Below are 21,374 nucleotides of genomic sequence, written 5' to 3'. Positions count from 1 at the left end.
CAGGACTTAGGTTAATTTTTTAAAGAATTTGTAGCTGCAGCGAGGAAAACATATATTTAAACTGCTTTACTTGCCTTAAATGATTTCGTACGTGTTCTGAGTATTTTTCTTCACTATATTTTAATCATGTCAGTAAATGCATAAATCACCCTATGAACAGAAGTTTTTATCTCTATAAAGTCTAGTTTATCAATGTTTTTTCTTTAATAATTTCTGCATATGTTCTAAAAAAATCATTGCCTATTTCAAGGTTTTAAATATATTTTCCTTTGTTTTCTTCTAGAAGTTCTATAGGTTACCTTTTATACCTAGGTCTATAACCTTTCAAATTAATTTTTGTGAATGGTATAAAGGTCAAGTTTCATCTTTTTTCATATGGATGATGGATAGTAGAAAAGCACCATTTGTTGAAAAGCCTCTCCTTTCCCAATTTAATTATGTTGGTGCATTTGTCAAATAATCAATCGACTTTAAAAAGATATAGGTGAAATTCAATTTTTTTAAAAAAATAGATTTTATTGATTTTTTATAGAGAGGAAGGGAGGGGAACAGAGAGTTAGAAACATCAATGAGAGAGATCAGCTGCCTCCTGCACACCCCCTACTGGGGATGCGCCCGCAACCAAGGTACATGCCCTTGACCGGAATCAAACCTGGGACCCTTCAGTCTGCAGGCCGACATTCTATCCACTGAGCCAAACTGGTTAGGGCTGAAATTCAATTTTAAGGCAGAAATATCACGTGGTAACTAATAATCGCTTTAGGGCTGACCCTCCTCTAACAGTAATACCTCTGTTACTGTAGGAGCTCTTCTAACTAACTTTTCATCTCCTGGTTGACCACTGGTTGGTCAGAAGAATTCTGAGATTGTAATCCTCACTTCCACTTAAAAAAAAAAGAGGGTGTCCTCATTTGTTTATAAAACCAGATAGATGAGCTGATACCTTGGGCATTTGAGTTAGGATAAAGCCAGGTTAAGATGATCAATTATTATATTTTATTCATGATAGAATCTTCATGTTTTAGAGATACTGTCTCAAAATATTTAGAGTGAAGGGAGGATAAGTGAAGAGGGTAAAGATAAAAAGACAGGCCATGTACTGACTGTTGAAGTTAGATATGGTACATTACACAATTCTCTCTACTTTGTAATCATGCTTAACAAAATGTTTTAAAGCATTTTAGTCACAATTTCATATTTTCAGATTCTGATCATTACTGAAAATGTAGTATGTAACAGTAAAATCTGTAGAGTGACTCACCGGACATTTTCTGGTCTGAGTTTATCAAGAACCATCTCTATTAAATCAGGTCTAAATTCTTCCAGTAAATATTCAGCTGTGAGCACTTCTTCTAGGGGATAATACTTTAAAACAAACAAAGTACAATACTAACTGAATAAGAAGCAATCAGATATCTAACATGGGAAACACATTATTTTATATTCCCCCACTTCCCCTTCATTAAATTTTACTCCACTAGAAAAATGTCTCAATCTTTTCTCTTTCCTACCACACTTTAAGCAGTTTCATATTGTGGCATGATTTTGTAGTTAATGCCCAAATACACTTACATTATAGAAACAAAATCACAATGTTTTTCCAGGGAAAAATGTAGTATTTCTGCCTAAAAACTGAGTATTTATTAAGGAAGAAAATTTGATGGTTAAATGCTGACATCTACAGGATTCTTAGTATAAAGTAAATACATTTTTATGAACAAAATTTCCTCTCAAAATTTTTTAAAGATATCAGACAAACATTTAGAGTTGTTGTGGGGGGAAATGGCTTATATTTCTGGCTAGTGAAGAAAAATAAGGTAGAAGATGCTTTTCAGTAAGAGCAACTTCCAATACAGATTGATTGATCCATTAATTCAACAAGTATTTAATGAACACCTACTCTGTTCTAGGCACTGCTGTGGATACCAGGGTAGACAAGACAGATGATGCCCCTGTTCTGAAAGGAGATTATATTGTAACTGGGAAGGAGGCAGATAATAAATAAACATTGTCATTATATTTATAAGTGCTATGAGGAAAATTATACAAGGGTAGGGGCATGATTGGGAGGTCAAGATAAGGACTCTCTGAGGAGACCCAAAGGATAAGAAGAACACTGACAGCCTGGCTGGCGTGGCTCAGTGGTTGAGTGTCAACCTATAAACCAGGAGGTCATGGTTCAATTCTGGCCCAGGTACATGCCTGGGTTGTGTGCTCGATCCCCAGTTGGGGGGTGTGCAGGAGGCAGCCAATCAATGATTCTCTCTCATTCTGTTTCTGTCTCTCTCTCCCTCTTCCTTCCCTGAAATCAATAAAAAATATATTTAAAAAAGGCAAAAAGTAAAAACATTATCAGTACAGCTTCATTTTAAAAAAAAGAACAACATTGACATGCATATATCAGAGTGTTCCAGGTAGAGGAAACACCAAATGTAAGATGGAAGAATGAACTTAATGACTGAAGATTAGGCAAACAGTATCACTGGAGTGGAATGGGAATGGGAAAGGTAGATTGGGGGGTCGGGGGGAAGGGTATACAGTATAGTCAGAGAGATAGGCTGGGGCCAGATCACCTTGAAGGCTAAGGTAAAATTGCGGATTTTATTCCAACTCTTGATGAGAAACCACTGAATAACTTGACATAGAGGAGTGAAACAATCTATTTGGTTTTCAAAAAATCACTGAAGCTGGAAAAATAAACTACAATGAGAATAAGAGAGAAACCAGGAACCCAGATAAGAGACTATAATGGTAGTCCAGGCAAGAAATGATGGCAGCTCGGACTAGGGTAGTAGCAATGGAGATGGAGAAAAGTGAATAAATGACCTATTGCTTTCATATAATTAGCAGTTGACATACTGTAGAATTGAAAAATATTGAAAGTCATTAAGTAAAATGCCTACATAATGAAAAATATTACAGATGACAATTTTTAGAATGATGAAAATTAAGATTTTAAGCATGTTTTGACATAAAAGTTGGCGAGATTGCTACAAAGTCTAAAATTTCATACTGCAACTTCAATTTTTATAATTTGTATAGTATTGAAAGTAATATATGCAGGGTCACTGAAATAGTCTATACACCAATACATATAGTAAAACAATAGCAAACTTACATGCAATATTCCTGCGATCTTAGACGTATAGCCCCGTGGCCTCTCTTTATCTTTAAACCTAAAAGCAACAGCATTCAAGTCCTAAAATGGAAAGTTAACCAAATTAGAGACAAGTCAACTATTATTTTAAAATAGCTTTTTGTATGTGTATTTGGTTTGCACTATAGATTTTCTACTCTATACTTAACGTCGTTACACTTACTGAAAAAATGACTATGCTTGCTTTAGAAATGTATAGAACATGAATGAAAATAGCAAATAGTTAGGAAAACTGTGGGGAAGAACCTTGTGAAACCCAACAGTTAGTTGCATAGATGATAATTTTACTGACCCATTCAGAGAAATGCACCCAGATTAGAACTATTGTCATAAATTTCTGAGGTTATACCTTGAAACTTTTACTTAGGTAAAAAAGATGTCTCTCATCCTAAATTATATTTCAGAACTTTGATAAGCCTTACGGTAAATATAAAGTGCAAATTTTTAAAAGCCCTTTAAAAACAATCATTTAAAATTTTGGAAAAGAAATCCCTTTTGTTTTATTTTTATTTAAAAAGGAAAAGAAAAGGGGGAAAAGAGAAAGATAGCCAAGTTTTTTCATTCAGTAAGATCACTTTTAACACCACAATCATATATAAGACAATTCACTACTTCTTTGAAGTTTGCTACAGAGTTTTATTACCAGATCTGAAAATAACAGAGATCATGCAGCCTCAGACACAGTAAAGTAAGCCGATACAAGCTCAAGAAACTGCTGGCATTCTTCTGAGGGACAGAAAAGCAAACCGATTTCTTCCCTTTTCCTTCCTGAAAAAGGTTATATGATGCCATAACCCTTAATTGTGCCCGAGGCAGCCAATCAAACTAAACCTTAACTAAAGCTACTATGCATTGCAAACCTTTACTTAAATTAGGAAAAAAAAATCTTCAAAAGTTTCACTGGGCCTTAAATTTAAATTAATTCACATATATATGTTTTCTGAGAATTTTCCTTAAGAATAATTTTGGTGAAACAAAGGTACCTTGCACTCTTGGAAAACCCATTCTTGAGGTCCTTCTGCACGTAACTTCTGAATGTATTGAAACATGTGCAAAATTATATCTTCAACATGTACTGGAAAAAAGGGGCACACTTAAAAACCATTCAGTCCTCAAATCCTTTAAAGCAGTGAGCTCGCTCCTAAAGTAAGCAGAAGATGGTCCCTCTACGAAATGGAGTTCTCACCTCCCTGAGACAGGTTTTAGGGTCCCACAAACAAGGCCCTCTAGGCTTTGGGGTATGTAATAGAATGGGCTCTGGGATAATAAATGAGCAAATGAAAAGCCAAGTACACATTTGACAAGTGCAACATAATGATCAGATGTTAAGGTGGGAAAATCATCCATGAAACGAAGGGCACATTGCACATGAAAAGTACAATGGATGAAGTGTTTATAACTTCACAAACATAAAACAGATCACAGGTAAGGAAATTAAAAAAATAAATCATACAAAGTCATTTTTCATTCAAAGACAAAAAAAGTCAACACTTACATAATCCTTCTTCAGTTAAGTCCACATTAATGATAAAAAACATAAAACCTCGAGCTCCTTCCTTCTGCCCGCCAACAAGAGTATTTACCCAGCCTGTAACAATCAACACAAATAACATGATTGCATGTGTGGCCTCTTTTAGGACAAAGGAATCTTTTTTAAAATTCACAAAAAGATTAGAATGGACCTCCTGCAGAAAAGACTGGGGGTGGAGGTGATTAGAAAAAAGAGCAGAAAAGCAGTTTCATATAGTGCAGAAGACTTAAGGGACTTTGGGGGGCTTGGAAGCTTTCTTCAGGACTCCCCAAGTCAGTTCCCAAATCAAGAGTAGACTACTGTGTAAGTGTGTGTGAAAGTGAAGCCTAAGTTGAGAGGGGCCTTGGAAATCCTTTACAGACTAGATCTTGGTACACCCTCTGGTTTCCAGGGTAAGAGCAGGCAAAAAAAATTACGGGTACTGACACTTTATTATTGGGGGGTGTGAAGTCCCCCAAAGCAAAAAACTAAGTACACTTAACAACCACTACCTCTCTCCCCCATAAACCCAAAACAGTCTCTCATCCAAAAATGTTTTTTTTCACAGGAAAATATTTAGGAGGAAATGAGATATAGTGGAATATTATGCTCAGAAGCTGGTGCCCAAAAGACTTACCCTTTGATTTAAGTTCTGATAACAGACTTCCAGGACCTTCATGCCCAATAAGATGACCAAGATAATGACCAGGATTTGATTTATAGTATTTCTGAAGGTCAGGTATGGGAAATGTCACATAAAGATTCCTAATATCCTTAATAGGTACGATTTTATACATTTGCTGGAGGGGGTGAAAAATCATAAAAGATTAGCTACATACAACTCTCACTGAATAAAATACAGGGTGTGTCCTCCCCCCCAAAAAATGGGTGTCCCTCAAAAATATATGCACACTTTAACAGCTGATAGCTCAATTTTGAAAATGAAATGTATTTTAATAAACACTGCCTTTATGATTATTCAAAGTGTGTATATATATTTTGGGGGGAGGACACCCTATACTTATAAACTATGAAGAATATTGATTTTCATATAAGAATTCAAAATTCAAGAGAGACTCAACTGCCAAAGAAGATCACACTAAGCATAAAGAAATAATGACCTGGCCTCTTTCTTAGTGGAATGTCATTACATTTTGTATAAAGTCCACGTTTTATCCCCTGAACTGTGCAGCTAAATACTTCTGGATGCTTGCCCTCTGGCATTGGATCATAGCTTTTATAGTCTGCTAAGGTTACAGCTACCAAAACTACTTTTAGCATGCAAAGATCGGATTATATTGGTATCTTTTTGATGAAACATGTCCCTAATAAATGTGAAATTGATTTGATTATCCAGATAAATAGTAAAAACTATATAAATAATAAAATCTTCAAAAATTTCCATCTATTATTTGGTAAACTAGGTATATAAGTCCATAAACTTAAAAAACAAAACAAAACCAGAAATACATGTACTTACTTTAAGATGTTCTTCTTGGAAAGGGTGTTCAGGGAATTCTGGCAATGGGACATTTTTGTTCTCCACTTCAGAAAATAACCTTACCACCAGATCAGTCAAGTCGTCTAATGATTCTACAGGAAAACATATAGGGAAAACAGAACTTAATCTAATCATAACATATGACAAGTAGTATTTAAGGCCTTTAGGATCTCATATACAAACATAAAATCACGTCATACACCTTAAACTTACACAATGTTGTATGTCAGTTATATCTCAATACAGCTGGGGGGGGGTGGGGAGGCAACCTTAGGATCCCTGATAAACCTCAGGACTATTAAAGAAAAACCTAAATGCGTGGTTTTCTTTTATTGTTTCAGGTAAATTGAAGCAGTTAAGTATTAGAAATGCCTATATAACTTCTAAAGCTATTAAACTATATTGATAATGATATACTTCACATCTACCTCTTTATAGTCTAAAAAATGTTATGCTGGTCTAGATGGTGTTGCTAAATGGTTAGAACGTCAACCCAAGCATCAAAGCATTGCAGGTTCAATCCCTGGCCCAGGTCAGGGTTCCTGCGGGCAGCAATCAATCTATGTCTCTCTCTCTCACGTTGATCTCTCTCTCTTTCTCTCCCTCTCTGCCCACTTCCCCCCAACTCCCTCCTTTCCACTCACAATATCAATAAAAAAAATATCCTTGGGTGAGGATTAAAAAATTAATAATGAATAAATAAAAAGCTGTTACACAAATGTTATACTGCAATAAATTTAGAAACAATAATAATCAGTTGCATTTAGAAGCTATTTTTTCCATGATTCCCATACTAAACCATCAGCTGACAAACTGTGACATCCACCTTATAAATAGTCTACATTCATTGCTAAAAGTCAAATATTAGAGTTTGCAAATGATTGATTTTGTGCAGAATGTCTATAAAATGGTGAAAAGAATTCTGGGGGGGGAGTGGGGGAGCGGTAAGGGGACCTGGATTCTAACCCTCGCTTTACCAAGCAACTATGTCAACGGACTACTTGAAGAGGCTGGTTAACCACTCCAGGTTCTGTAAAACTAGAAAGTTGGGTGGGATGATCACAAGTCTCTTCCAAAGTCTAACATTAAACAATACTTTATTATAATATTCCAAATTCACTCAAAAACTTGTACTTGTCGATAAAATTATGTGGCCACTTACATGAAGTTCTCCTATGTTATTACCTACCTATATTTTTTAATAGAGTTATACTTGTAAAAGTTTATAAAGTTATAAGATGTTCACTACAATAGTTTATAACAACAACAAAAACTGGAAATGACCTAATAGCTACCAATGTGTGGATTTTATGAAATGTCTGAACAGTAGAATTTAATGCAGCCATTAATGAGGGAAAGGTCTATATATGAAAATGTCTCAATGCTCTATTAAGTGAAAACTGCAGGCTAGAAAGCAATGCCATGTGATGTATCTTATTTAATTTTTTAACAAAGATACATATATGTAAGTATATTAACAAAATTCTACTTTGGAAATATATAATAAGAAATGACTTAAGGTGACAATTTTTTTTTAATTAAGGTGACTATCTTTAAGGAGAAGGTATGGTGGTTATAGGATGGGATGAGGAAGAAGAATTTGATTTCTATTTTATACCTTTCAGTGTCAGATGAAATTTTTTCCATGTATAGGCTTTACAATTATTCTAAAAAGGAAAAAGTGGAAAAGGCTATCTTTTCATAAATAATATAACCACTCACCTTGATTCTGTCTCCTCAAAAATAGGTTACTTATAAATGGTATAAACATTCATCACTTGTTACTGTCAGGAAGCATTTGGATCAAATAAGAAATGTCCCTTGATGTTCTATGACCCATTTTGAACTTTTCCATGAACTCTCTAGAGCGTTCTTAATCACTATTTGAGAACTGCTCTCATATAATCTGAAATTCTCTCCTAGGCCTATAAAAGTGGGCATTTGCACTTTATTTACAAAACATGTTATTTTTACTTTGATTTGACATGTTTGAAAGGCCCCCAAGTATCCAGAGCCACATAAAAGGCAGATTAGAGGCTGCTTGTTATATGACAAGTGAATTAGGGAATGGAGCAGCAGGTATCTTTGGAGCAAGAGATGTCAGTGACAGCTCTGACATAAAGAGACACAGGTGGGACATGAGACATGAAGCAAGGTGGGCAGTCAACAAAGGTTTGTGGACCTGGAGTGCTGATGACGGCAAAGCTCTTCAGAGCAAGGTTCCATCACGTGTGCCTTTCCAGTACTCTGGCCTAAAAGCATAAATTCACAATATGGCTTTTTAAAGATAAGGAGCTGTACAATACTGCACAGTCCGTCTTCACCACTAAGCTGTGAGCAGCCAAAGAACAAGGAACTAAGTCTCATTCATCTTTACATCATTAGTACTTGGCATCCCAGTGTCTGTACTTGATAAGTACCGATTTGTCAAGTGTCCAGGTAATTAGTGCTACCACAACTAGAGGGATGGTGCTGTGGGAGAACAGAGAAAAATGTCTTTGTCCCTTCGTGACAAAAATCTTCCACATGGTAACTCTTCTACCCTCCTCCAAGAGATCCTGCTTCCTCTTAACACCTCTGTACTGTAAGGACACTTCTCCCAGGCCTCTCATCAAGTCTACTGAACTTAGCCCAGGGGGTCAGTCACACTGGGAGAGTGATGTGTACACGGTCGGGGAATTGAAACATCTCGTTTCTTTTAGACACTATTCGGATCTCCACTAAACCAAGAATACAGAGCAGCACTCATGTCTGATTCATCTGCTGTCATTAACCTGCTCAATAAGTGCTTATTAAAATCATGTTTTATTTTAATAGGGCACAGACAAAAACACAGCTGAAGCATCTATTCCCGGGACCAATGACACTGAACACGCTTGTCCTACCTACATTTAGAAAACACGTAGGATTATAAAGTATACTTTTTAAAATTAGCCCTCACTTCTTAGACCCATTTTATATCCTGGTTCCTATTGCTTATTTTCTTTCCTTTATTTTATTTTTTTAACTTGTGGACATTTTAATGAACTCCCCTCCATGTAGCTTCAAGCTACCAGGACACAGGCCCCACCAACACCCTTAATCTTCTCCTCAGCTCTTCTGCTGAAGAATTTGGCCTTCACAATGACAGGCTGCTTAGGGAGCTTTCCCATCCCCAGAACTTAGTAGTAGCCTGATCGCACCACATCCATGAAGGAGCAGCTCCAGTCTTGCTTTTGGCAGCAGTGACTCGTGTCTGCTCACTTGACAAGGGTCCACAGTTTATCAACATTGACAGTTGGGCAGAAGCTCTGGTTCCTCTTTTAAGCGGTAACACCTCATACCAACTTTCCCAAAGTAACCTGGGTGATATTTGTCGAAGCTGATCCTGTGATGATGCAAGCCACCAGCATTATCTCGGCCCCCCAGGTGCTTCCTTTGCTTGCTGATGCGGCTGTGGCCGTGGCTCACTTGGCCCCGAAGTTTTCGAGTCTTCCTCAGTCTAGGTGGCATGTCGGTGGCCGAGATGCAAGAGGCCTATTGCTTATTTTCTAACTACAAAAGTAACATTTGCCAATAGCAGAAAACTTAGAAAAACAAAATAAAAAAGAAGAGACAAAACTCATCCATAATGTCATGATTATGGGATGCTAAGTGTAGCCACCATTCATGAACCATTTGATATATGTCCGGCACTACACGGACATTTTTTCTGCATTATCTTAATTAAACCTCACAACACATATGAGGTATTGCCTCCATTTTACAAATGCAAAACTGAAGTTCAGAGAATTGAAGTAATTTTGCTAGCTCACACAACTAAACAGTATATTTGGAATTCAAACCCAAGCTGTCGGACTCTAGAGGATGAGTTCTTAACCACTATCCCACATTATTAAATTTCTGGTATGTGTTTTTCTATTTTCTCTTATATCTCCCATGTATGTCTTTTAGAATTTTTTTTACATACACAAATGAGATCACATAGCCCATGGTGCTTTTGTTTTCTACTTTGTCCCCTCGCACCATTCCAGGCATTGGGAACAAAGCAGTGAACAAGATGCTGGTATTGTAGACAACCATAAATATTAATATTCCAGGAAGCAATAAATGTTATCAAGAAAAATAAAGCATGTCAGACAGAAAGTGGGAGAAGGAATACTATTTTCTATAAAATATTCTATTATATTGCTATTGCATCACTATTTTAACCAGTCTCCTATTTTAAACATTTAGACTGTTTCTAACTTTTCACTAACAAGTACTATATTGACCAAAAATCCTTGTGCATCACCTGTTAGAACTCGTATTTACTTCCTTAGATTGTGCTTCTAAAAGTAAAAATGTACCTTTCCCCCTGCCAGATCCTCCCTTTAACAACACAGATGTGGCAAAGAGCCGGAGCTCAGGTGTATACCGGGTGGGTTTGCTCTGCCTCCTCTTTCTAACAGTCTGTGTAAGGACATTAGCCTGTGGTAAGCACTAGGAGGCCCACTACATTTTAAAGGTAATGTATCTTGTTAAAATGTCCTCTAGAAAGAATAACTGTATAACTTGTATACACCTCCACCAATACAAGAGTATCCCTTTTCTATAATGAGTATTACTTTAAAACCAAAATTATGGTAATTCAATAGAGGGAAACAATGTATTATAATTAGTTTATTTTCATTTTTAAAAAAATAAAATCTTGGCCGAGCCAGTGTGGCTCAGTGACCTATGAACCAGGGGGGTCATGGCTCAATTCCCGGGTTGCAGGCTCGATCCCCAGTCAGGGGCATGAAGGAGGCAGCCAATCAATGATTCTCTCTCTTCCTCTCCCGTCCTCTCTGAAATCAATTACACACACACACACACACACACACTCTAGTGGCCCGGTGCACAAAATCTGTGCATGTGAGGGGGGTCTCTCAACCCTCTCCAATCCAGGACCCCTGCGGCATCGGGCCTAAACCAGCAATCAGACATCCCTCTTGCAATCGGGGACTGCTGGCTCCTAACCGCTCGCCTGCCTGCCTGATTGCCCCTAACCGCCTCTGCCTGCCAGCCTGATCGCCCCTAACCGCCTCTGCCTCGGCCCCCTCCACCATGGCTTTGTCCAGAAGATATCTGGTCTAATTAGCATATTACCCTTTTATTAGTATAGCTACATATATCAAACCTTTCTTGTTTACATTCCAAAGTTTTCCCAGTTCATCATCATCTGTCTTTTAATATTGTTTCTAGTTTTTGAGTTGTTATCAGGTCAAATCTTTCAATCTTTTCTTTTATATGTACTTTATTTTATATGCCTAGAGCACCTATGATCAATTTATATTTTCTTCAGTTCTCCATTAAAAATCGCCTAAGCTTTTTTCTACAAGGAAATCATTTTCAAAAACCTCTGAGCAGATAAAAGGTAATATTGTATATCCTTCTCCCAAATACTTTGAAAAAGCCAAAATGGAAAACTTTTATTATCCAATTCAGTGAAAAAAAGTTTAAGGATTCTTACCTCGACCTAAAACACAAATAGCCATTAAGTTGGATGAATAATACGTAGAATGGAATTTCAGTAGCTCTTGTCTTACATCAATGCCTTCTTGGTTTGGTCTAGTCTCTAGAGTATATTTGTTACCTGAAAGGGAGAAAAAAACATTTCTCAGAAAACACAAACTACTAGTATGTGGACTTAAAAGTTTGTAATTATTGCAACATCGCTGTAAGTTGAACCTAAAAAACAGAGTTCAAGCTGATACACACAGTGATTAGCCAAATATGTTTGAATATAAGCTGGATAAACAAAACAGTATAGTGCAAAACAGTGACATTTTAAACTATAGAATTTTCCCTCAGGAACTTGAAGTGCTTTATAAAAATTATATTTCCTAAAACCCCTATGAGATAGTAGGTAATATGAGCACTTATAAGATAAAATTAGATCCACATGGCCTTCATTCACACTTACTTTAATTCCCTAAGTGCTACACCATTAATTTAGCATAGCCACTAAGGGATCTTTTTGGAACTTGCCAAGTTACTTGTGGAAATAAATGTACTATTCTTGGCTGCAGCACTAAATCTGTGATGTAAATTTTCATGAATTTGATTTAGACTGGTAAAAATAAGGTGTAGTGCTATTTTTACAAGTCTCAAGTGATAATACCACTATGAGATCTCTTATGAAATCAAATAACTAATCAAATTAGGATGAAATATGCATGTTAAAGCAAATACTCAAATTAAGTACTACCTTTCTAATAAGGATATTTAGAGACTGAGAGATGGAATTTCAACAATTGGTGACTCTAAAAATGGCACCTTGACTAGAGCTATCTTAAGATCTTACTTAGAATAATAAATGTTATTATTGCTCCTGCTTAAATGGGCTCCTGTCTTTCATCTGCAGACATGAAACTATGGCAGAACATAGTCTTGATGTAATTTTCCCCTTTGGGTTAATAATGATTGATGAACTGATATTAGAAGTCCCTTTTTTACTAAATTGGATATCCAAAGAGAGCCACCAGATGGCGATCTTAGACCCAGTTTTTAGGTCCAGAGAGCTGCATAGTATTTGGAGCCAAGATTCGTGCCTCAGAATGCTTGAATTAACAGATCCAGTGGAGAGTGTGTTCAAGTGCTCATTAACCTTTTTCAAGTTACAAAGCAATCCAATGCACTCATCTTCATAAGCAGTAGTCTGCTAGTCAAGATTCCAGGTTCTTAACTAGTCTTTTCAGTTTCTCACTAAAGATCCACTTCAATTCCAGATCAGCTCTATGTGGGATCCTGGAACATCCCCTCACTTTACCTAGAGGATTCAGATATTCTTAAAAGTACCCAGAGTCTCAATTCTTCAGGAAAAAAAGGAGCTTTTTGCCGGGTAATGGCTTGCAGCTCTCTCATTTTATGGTGAAACTTGACCATTGATGATGTTTCCCTTTTCCAATAAGTGAAGATTCTAAAAGCTTCTATTCCAACAGAGTAGGCTTAGAGCTTCCTTAGTCATTTACATTGACAAGCTCAAATTCCTACAATATTTGGACAAAGATCAACATATTGGAACACACAAATTTAAAGAAATTAAGTTTTATTTCAACATGCTATAAATTTTATATTAGAAATTAGATTTTTAAAAATCTAAATGTGATCTGATTTGCCTATTCACAATCTAGTTAATATTCTGGTTAAAAAAAAATCTCAGATCAAAGTTTAAGAAGACCAAGATCATGGCCTCCATCTAGAACTTAAATTCTTTCAGGTTAGGGGGGCAAGGGGTAGGGGGGGGAATGAGAGGTATCTGTAATACTATCAACAATAAAAACATATTTTTAAACAATTCTTTCAGGTTAACCAGGTCTAGTTCATCCTTGCTTTGATTTTAACTTACCTGAATATCTTACCATTCTAATCTCTACTCTTTACCTTTAGGTCCACTTTAAAATACAGAGACAAAAGCAGGAGCATACACCAAACACACTAAGACATGCATCAATGGCAAAATACTGACAATGTCATATTAAATGAGCCAAAGGACTACAGCGGAATACAATACAGCAAAGAAAATGAATAATCCACTCTTTATATGCAATAGTATAGATGAACTTCACAATTTTAAGGCTGAATAAGAGAAGCCATACACAAAAGTGTATATATACGTTATCATTTCATTTATACAAAACAAAAACTAATCTGGGTTATGCAAAGGCAGAACAGAGGTTACCCTGGGAAATGGATAGTGACTACAAAGGAGCACAAAGAGGGCTGGTGAGGTGCTGGTAATGTTCTGTTTTTGACTGGGTGCTGATTCATGTGCTCAGGTTTTGAAAATTAAATGAGTTATACATAAATAATAATAGTATATTCATTCAACTGATTCTTCAACTAGCAGCAAAGGTAAAACGCAACAATTTATCAAAACCACACATACTCTTCTGTAAATGTGCTGAATAAAAAGTTAAATGAAGCCCTAGCTGGTCTGGCTCGGTGGATAGAGCGTCAGCCTGCGGACTGAAGGGTCCCGGGTTTGATTCCGGTCAAGGGCATGTACCTTGGTTGCGGGCACATCCCCAGTGGGGCGGGGGGGTATGCAGGAGGCAGCTGATCGATGTTTCTCTCTCATCTATGTTTCTAACTCTCTCTCTCCTGTAAAAAATCAATAAAATACGTTAAAAAAATGTTAAATGAAAAATAAGGTGCCACTGTCAACAGCAATCTTGCTCATCTAAGGTAAAAACTGAATGATACTGGATCTCTGGCTAAACCGATAAACAGAGGCAATCACATTTGTTTTGGAAAATGGCTTTAGCTACAGATACCATTTTACAAAGCTACATTCTCATTTGTTTGCTGTCTTCCTAATATGTGATGACAAGAAGGAAACGGTGGTCCACTTGGAAACACATCCCAGAATGGAAGTTCTGTATCCTTAGAAGCTCCTGAATTAAAAAAAGGAAAAAGTTCTTCACTTTGACTCTGTTGGGTCAGGATAGTCAGCTCTCAATACACTGACAGAGAACATGGATATCAGGTACAAATACGCCAGAGCCAGGCTTGCTATTAGAACAATTCCTTTAAGAGTTTTCTAAAAACAGAAAGGCTAGCTAGTGGAAGTTCTCAAAAAACAGTTAGATATAGAAACGAAAGAAAAAGCAGGACATGATGCACAGAATTCCTTATTAGTCCTTAAATTACTGAGTGGACTCTATTATTGTCAGCACCAAAAGCGCTACCCAGGGAGAGAGGTGCAGAGGAATGCTGGTTTTAGTGCTGGCAGAGCTCTCACCTAATCCAGGGTAAACTATCTTCCAGTAGTGCTACCTTGAACAAGTTATTTAACTTCTCTTAGTCTCAATCTCTTATCCTGACATTGTTAGGCTTACACCAAATTACAGGGGGAAAAACCTGTAAATAACAAGCTTTGGCCATTTTGGCTCAGTGGATAGAGCATCGGCCTGCGGACTGAAGGGTCCCGGGTTCAATTCCAGTCAAGGGCACATGCCTAGGCTGTGAGCTCAATCCCCTGTAGGGGACATGCAGGAGGCAGCCAATCAATGATTTTCTCTCCTCACTGATGTTTCTCTCTCCCTCCCTCTTCTTTCCTCTCTGAAATCAATAAAAATATATTTTTAATAAAGTATAAAACAGTATTCAACATCCAATAAATAGAATGGAAAGTTTGATGACACCAAGGGCTATTTAGAGACATGAAGTAATGAAAACTCAGACACTGCATGAGGGAGTGCAAATTAAATCAACCTCTATAGGAAACAATTAGATAATATCTGTTAAATCTGAAAATGTACATGTCCTACTATATAGTAATTCCACTCCTAGTACCCTAGGGAACTCTGTGTACAAGGAAACATGTACAAAGAATGCTCACAGCAGCAGCACTGTTCCATTAATAGGAAAATGATAAATACTGGTACATACATTCAATGAATTATTCAAATAGTAGCAAAAATAAGACTGAAAAACTTATCAAAGGCACATTCACCAATATGGATAACCCTTAAAAATATAACATTGAAAGAAAAAATACAAGTGGCATAGGTGACTCACAATAAAATACCATTTTTAAAAAGATTTAAAAAACTATACAATGTATTGCTCAGAGGAAAACATATGACTAGCAATGTTTTCATAAAAAAAAACATGGGAATGATAATCACCAAGCTTAAGATGGTGGTTACCTGTCAGGAGCTGGGAGGAAAATGCAATTAGAGAAGTGTACATCAGATGCTCAAACTGTATTTGTAATGTTTGTGTTTATACCTATCTCTTTTATGACAAGTAATAAATCTGAAAAAGTGTCAAAGTACTTAACATAATACTTGTTGTATAGTAGAAAAATACACAATAAACAGCAGCTACTACTGCTATGATCTGAATTGTAGGGGGTACTTCTACCTTCTAAGTATATCACAGAAACCGTGGCAGTAAAGTAGGGAAGAAAGCTCAGCCAAAGGTCCATATGACTTTCCTCTATGTAAGAATGCAGGTGTAGACCTAACCGGTTTGGCTCAGTGGATAGAGCGTCAGCCTGCGGACTGAAGGGTCCTGGGTTCAATTCCAGTCATGGGCACATGCCCAGGTTGCTGGCTTGGTCCCCAATAGGGGGTGTGCAGGAGGCAGCTGATCAATGTTTCTCTCTCATTGATGTTTCTAACTCTCTATCCCTCTCCCGTCCTCTCTGTAAAAAATGAATAAAATATATTTAAAAAATAAAAGAAAAAAGAATGCAGGTGTGGCCCTGCTGGTGTGGCTCAGTGGTTGAGCATGAACCCACAAACCAAGAGGTCCCCAGGTTCCATTCCTGGGGTAAGGCACATGCCCAGGTTTCAGGCTTGAAGACCAGTAAGGGGCATGCAGGTGACATTGATGTTTCTATCTTATCTTTCTCCCTCCTCTCCCCCCCCTCTCTCAAATCAATAAAAACACTTAAAAAAAGAAAGAAAAGAAGAATGCAGGTGTAGAGAACAACGTGAATATGGCGGGGATAACAAATAACAACTTAGTCTCTAGACACACACTGTCCTAATTTAGTGCTAATTCAGCTGGGTCGTGTACATCAAATTAAAATGCTGCTACCAAAATCTGAATCCTACCTTTCTGGCTCTGTCATCATTACAGTGAGCTCTCACAGTGGACGAGGATGTCAGGGTTGCTGACCCAATGGGACTGCCACTCTGAGCCTCCTGGAGAGAGCACTGGCTTGGTGGTTAGGAGATTTGGGGTTTCCTGTCCTGGCTCCATCATGTACTAAGTAAGCAACCTTGGAAAAGACTCCAAATATCTCCAAGGGCTCATTTATTTTATCTGTAAAATAGGGGTAATATGGATACATGCCCAGAGGTTAAAAGCAAGGGCTCAGTCCCTAACTCCTTGGTTTCCTAGCTATGGGACACAGGCAAGTTTCTTAACCTCTATAAACCCATTTCCTTATTTGTAAATAAGAATAAGGAACTCATCTCACAGGATTACTGTGAGGATTAAATGAATAATCCATGCTAAGCCTCAGCACAGCGTCTAAACTTAGGCTGTAATTCTTTTTTTTTTTTTTAAATATATTTTATTGATTTTTTACAGAGAGGAAGGGAGAGAGAGAGTTAGAAACATCAATGAGAGAGAAATATCGATCAGCTGCCTCCTGCACATCTCCCACTGGGGATGTGCCCACAACCAAGGTACATGCCCTTGACCGGAATCAAACCCGGGACCCTTCAGTCCTCAGGCTATCCACTGAGCCAAACTGGTTTCGGCTAGGTTGTAATTCTGATGAAAAGTGATAATAGACATGAATGGGGCTTTGTAAATTGTAAAGCTCAGTAATTGCTATCTATATTTATATTTTCATTGTAACAATTTAAATTCTATTTTTAAAAAAGTTTATAAACTCAGGAACTAATGTATATAAATGCTGACTTTCAAGGAAATAGAACTTATTTTCCTAAAGTCAGCCATATATTTCTTACATTCTGTGGGAAAGACTGAAGTTTTAAAAATCTATTTTAGAAACTACAGCTGTCTCCAACTGTATGTCTGATAAGGTTCTCAAGAAAAGGTCAACTTGATCATATAATCCTGAAAATCTTAAATGTTCTCTAAAAACCCAGGATTCGCCAAACCGGTTTGGCTCAGTGGATAAGGCGTCGGCCTGCGGACTGAGAGGTCCTGGGTTCGATTCCGGTCAAGGGCATGAACCTTGGTTGCGGGCACATCCCCAGTGGGAGGTGTGCAGGAGGTGGCTGGTTGATCTTTCTAGCTCTCTATCCCTCTCCCTTCCTCGCTGAAAAAAATCAATAAAATATATTTTAAATAAAATAAAAACAAAAACCCAGGATTCTGAAGGTTTAGGTTAATGTATCTACAGTTAGTTACTTGAAATTCTTATATATGAAATATAATAATTTATATATCACATTTTCTTTATATCACATTCATCTATCGATGGACACCTCAGTTGCTTCCTTATCTTGGCTCTTGTAAATAATGCTGCATATATCTTCTCAAATTAGTGTTGTTTTCTTTGGATAAATACCCAGAAGTCAATTGCCAGGGTTGGATGGTATATCTATTTTAGTTTTTTGAGGAATCTCTATACTGTTTTACATAGGGGCTGCCCCAGTTTGCAGTCCCACTAACAGTGCATAAGGGTTCCATTTTCTCCACATCCTCGTCAGCATTTATTTATTGATTTATTGATGACCACCATTCTGATGAGTGTGAGGTGGTTTCTCATTGTGGTTTTAATTTGCATTTCCCTGATGATCAATGAAATTGAGCATCTTTTCCTTTGTCTGTTAGCCACCTGTATATCTTCTTTGGAGAAATGTCTTTTCATATCCTCTGCTCATTCTTCAATTGGATTGTTTCTTTATTTTGTTGAATTGTATGAGTTTCTTATGTAGTTTGGATAGCAACCCCTCATCAGATATACCACCTGTGAATATATTCTCCCATTCAGTAGGTTGCCTTTTTGTTTTGTTGAACGTTTCCTTCACTGTGCAGAAGCTTTTTAGTTTGATGTAGTCCCATTTGTTTGTTTTTGCTTTTGCTTTTATTTCCCTTGCTGAAGAGCTGTATCCAGAATGATCATTCTTATGCCAAATAGTTTACATCCTTTGTTTTTTTCTAGGAGTTTTACGGTCTCAGTCCTTACATTCAAGTTTTTAACCCATTTTGAGTTTATTTACTTATATGCTGTAAGAGAGTGGTCCATTTTCATTTTTTGCATGTATCTGTCCAATTTTCCAAGACCACCTGCTGAAGAAACTATCATTCCAGTGTATATTTTTACCTCCTCTGTCATAAATATGTTGACCATATTCTGGTCCATTGATGTGTCTGTTTTGTGCAGGACCAGATTGTTTTGAATATTATAGCTTTATAGCATAGTTTGAGATCAGAAAGTATGACACTTTGTTCTTTGTTTTTCTCTCTAAAGATTGCTTTGGCTATTTTGTGATTCCATATAAATTTTAGGATTATTTGCTATAGTCCTATGAAGAATGACATTGGTATTTTGATGAAAATTGCACTGAATCTGTAAATTTGTGTAGTGTCGTCATTTTAACAACATTATTCCTTCCAATCCATGAGCACTGTATATCCTTCCATTTATTTGTTGTCCCCTTCAATGTCTTACAGTTTTCAGAGTACAGGTCTTTTACCTCCTTGCTTAAGTTCATTCTTAGATATTCCATTCTTTTGGATGTAACTGATAATGGGACCATTTTCTCAATTTCTCCTTCTGATTATTCATTATTAGAAGATAGAAACATGAAGAAACATGATAGGTTTCTGTATATTAATTTTGTATCCTGCTACTTTACTGAATTCTTATTAATTCTATCATTTTGGTTGGATTCTTTAGGGTTTTCTATATATAGTATGTAATCTGCAAACAGTTTTACTTCTTCCCTTAATGTTTGGATGCCTTTTATTTCTTTTTCTGTCAGAGTGCTGTGGCTAGGACTTCCAGCACTATGTTGAATAATAGTGGCGAGAGTGGGCATCCTTGTCTTGTTCCTGATCTTAAATGAAAAGCTCCTAGCTTTTCACCAGTGAGTATGATGTTAGTTGTGCTCTTAGCATATAAAGCCTTTATCGAGTTAAGGTAAGTTCCTGCTATACTCACTTTGTTGAGTCTTTATCATAAATAGAAGTGGAATTTTATCAAATGCTTTTTCTGTATCGACTGGGATAATCATGATTTTCATCCTTGGTTCTGTTTATGTAATGAATCACATCGTTTTGTGGATGTTGAACCACTGTTGCATCCTTGGTATAAATCCCACCTGCTGGTGGCATATAATCCTCTTAATGTACTATTGAATTCAGTTTGCTAGTATTTTGTTGAGAATTTTGGCATCTATGAAGAACACAATTTTGGTGTTCTCTTCTTTTGGCAACTTTGGTAAATTATCTTGGTTTAATGGCTGATCTGAAGAGTTTCTTGAATATTTTGTATGCAGACAAGTACAGCATATGAAAATAAGCAAAATTTTCTTTTGCTTCCTTCCCACCTTTTAAATATCACATTTTTCCTTGACTTATTGCAATAATTAGTACGATAGTACAGCTGAACAAAAAAAGTAATTAGAGGGTATTCTTGTTTTGTTTTTTGCTTTTAGTGGAAATCCTTTTGAAACTTCACCATTAATCATGATGTTTGAGATAGATTTTTATCAGAGCAAGAGTTTTTATTTTTATTCATGAATGAGTGCTAACTTTTATCAATGTTTTTTCTAAGTCTACTGAAATGACTGCTTATGACTTTGGTTTACTTAATCTGTGGATTGAAACCCATTTGACCATAGCAAAATAAGTTTAATGTATTTGCAGAACAGAATTTCTTATAAAGAAACAATATAATGAGGATACCAGACTTCATCCTAAGATGTAAGATAGATAATGTTTGGTAAAACTTTTGTTTTAGCTCTTACACAAACACATGTGTATGTGCTCTCAGTTGCTGAATAAAACATCCTTCTTACTGTGGGTTGTTTAAAAAACAGTTTGAAAGCCACTAATCTATACTAGTCTCGAAGCATGAAAAAACACTGTAAAGGACAAATATTCTAAGGTTTTCTTAACACATTGTATGCGGGAAACGTATTTATACGTTTTACTTATACGTTTTACGTTGACTGGTAGTAGAGCGCAGGACACGTATTAATATGTTTTTTATAGACTAGCGGTAGAATGCGGGTAACGTATAAATACGTAAACTAAAGTTATCGTAATTTTACTGAACGTTGCCATTTGCGCAAAAAAATAGCAAAAATGGCCCGCACCACCTGTTAGCGCGCGATAAAAACTACCCGCAAACAATGTGTTAAAAATAAATAACACAATGTTTGGATTTTGTTCATTTAAAAATACCCAGATTTTCCTGGTATTATTATGTAAATATTATTTAAATACTCTTTAAAATATTTTATATTTAAATATTATTAATATTAGAATAATAAATCATAATCCCTTGACAGGCAAATAGCCTACATTCACAGAAACATCTTAAGTCACTCAAAAGTAACAGGAATAAATTAAGCATGAATTTCTGTAAAGGACTCTTCTTTGAGGATCACTTTTACAAACTTTATGTGTAATTTCTAGGGCTACATCTTTCATTATATTTTCAAAAGTATGTGACTTTAGGAATGACAGACCCTCTACTCCAAAAAGCTCAATGTTAATTTACATTTCTAAAATCAGAAGATAACGTGGCATCTGCACGA

The 21,374-nt window shown here is 36.5% G+C and overlaps 1 protein-coding gene and 1 pseudogene across 1 annotated transcript in view; both read right to left on the bottom strand.

Moving 5' to 3' along the window:
* Positions 1-21,374, bottom strand: part of IDE (insulin degrading enzyme) — a 63,611-nt gene that overhangs the window by 31,477 nt on the left and 10,760 nt on the right. Inside the window, exons 5-11 of the mRNA XM_015558007.1 lie at positions 11,642-11,764; positions 6,148-6,260; positions 5,305-5,467; positions 4,653-4,745; positions 4,141-4,232; positions 3,119-3,199; positions 1,262-1,365 (exon numbers count right to left, since the gene is read on the bottom strand). Of these exons, the coding sequence (XP_015413493.1) occupies positions 1,262-1,365; positions 3,119-3,199; positions 4,141-4,232; positions 4,653-4,745; positions 5,305-5,467; positions 6,148-6,260; positions 11,642-11,764 (769 nt within the window). The remainder of the gene's footprint in view (positions 1-1,261; positions 1,366-3,118; positions 3,200-4,140; positions 4,233-4,652; positions 4,746-5,304; positions 5,468-6,147; positions 6,261-11,641; positions 11,765-21,374) is intronic.
* LOC107181651 lies at positions 9,180-9,675 on the bottom strand (annotated as a pseudogene).

The sequence above is a fragment of the Myotis davidii genome, unplaced genomic scaffold (genome assembly GCF_000327345.1).
Source record: "Myotis davidii unplaced genomic scaffold, ASM32734v1 scaffold271, whole genome shotgun sequence".
Lineage (NCBI taxonomy): Eukaryota > Metazoa > Chordata > Mammalia > Chiroptera > Vespertilionidae > Myotis > Myotis davidii.
The sequence above is the reverse complement of the archived record's forward strand: the minus strand, read 5'-3'. Positions and strand labels throughout refer to the sequence as shown.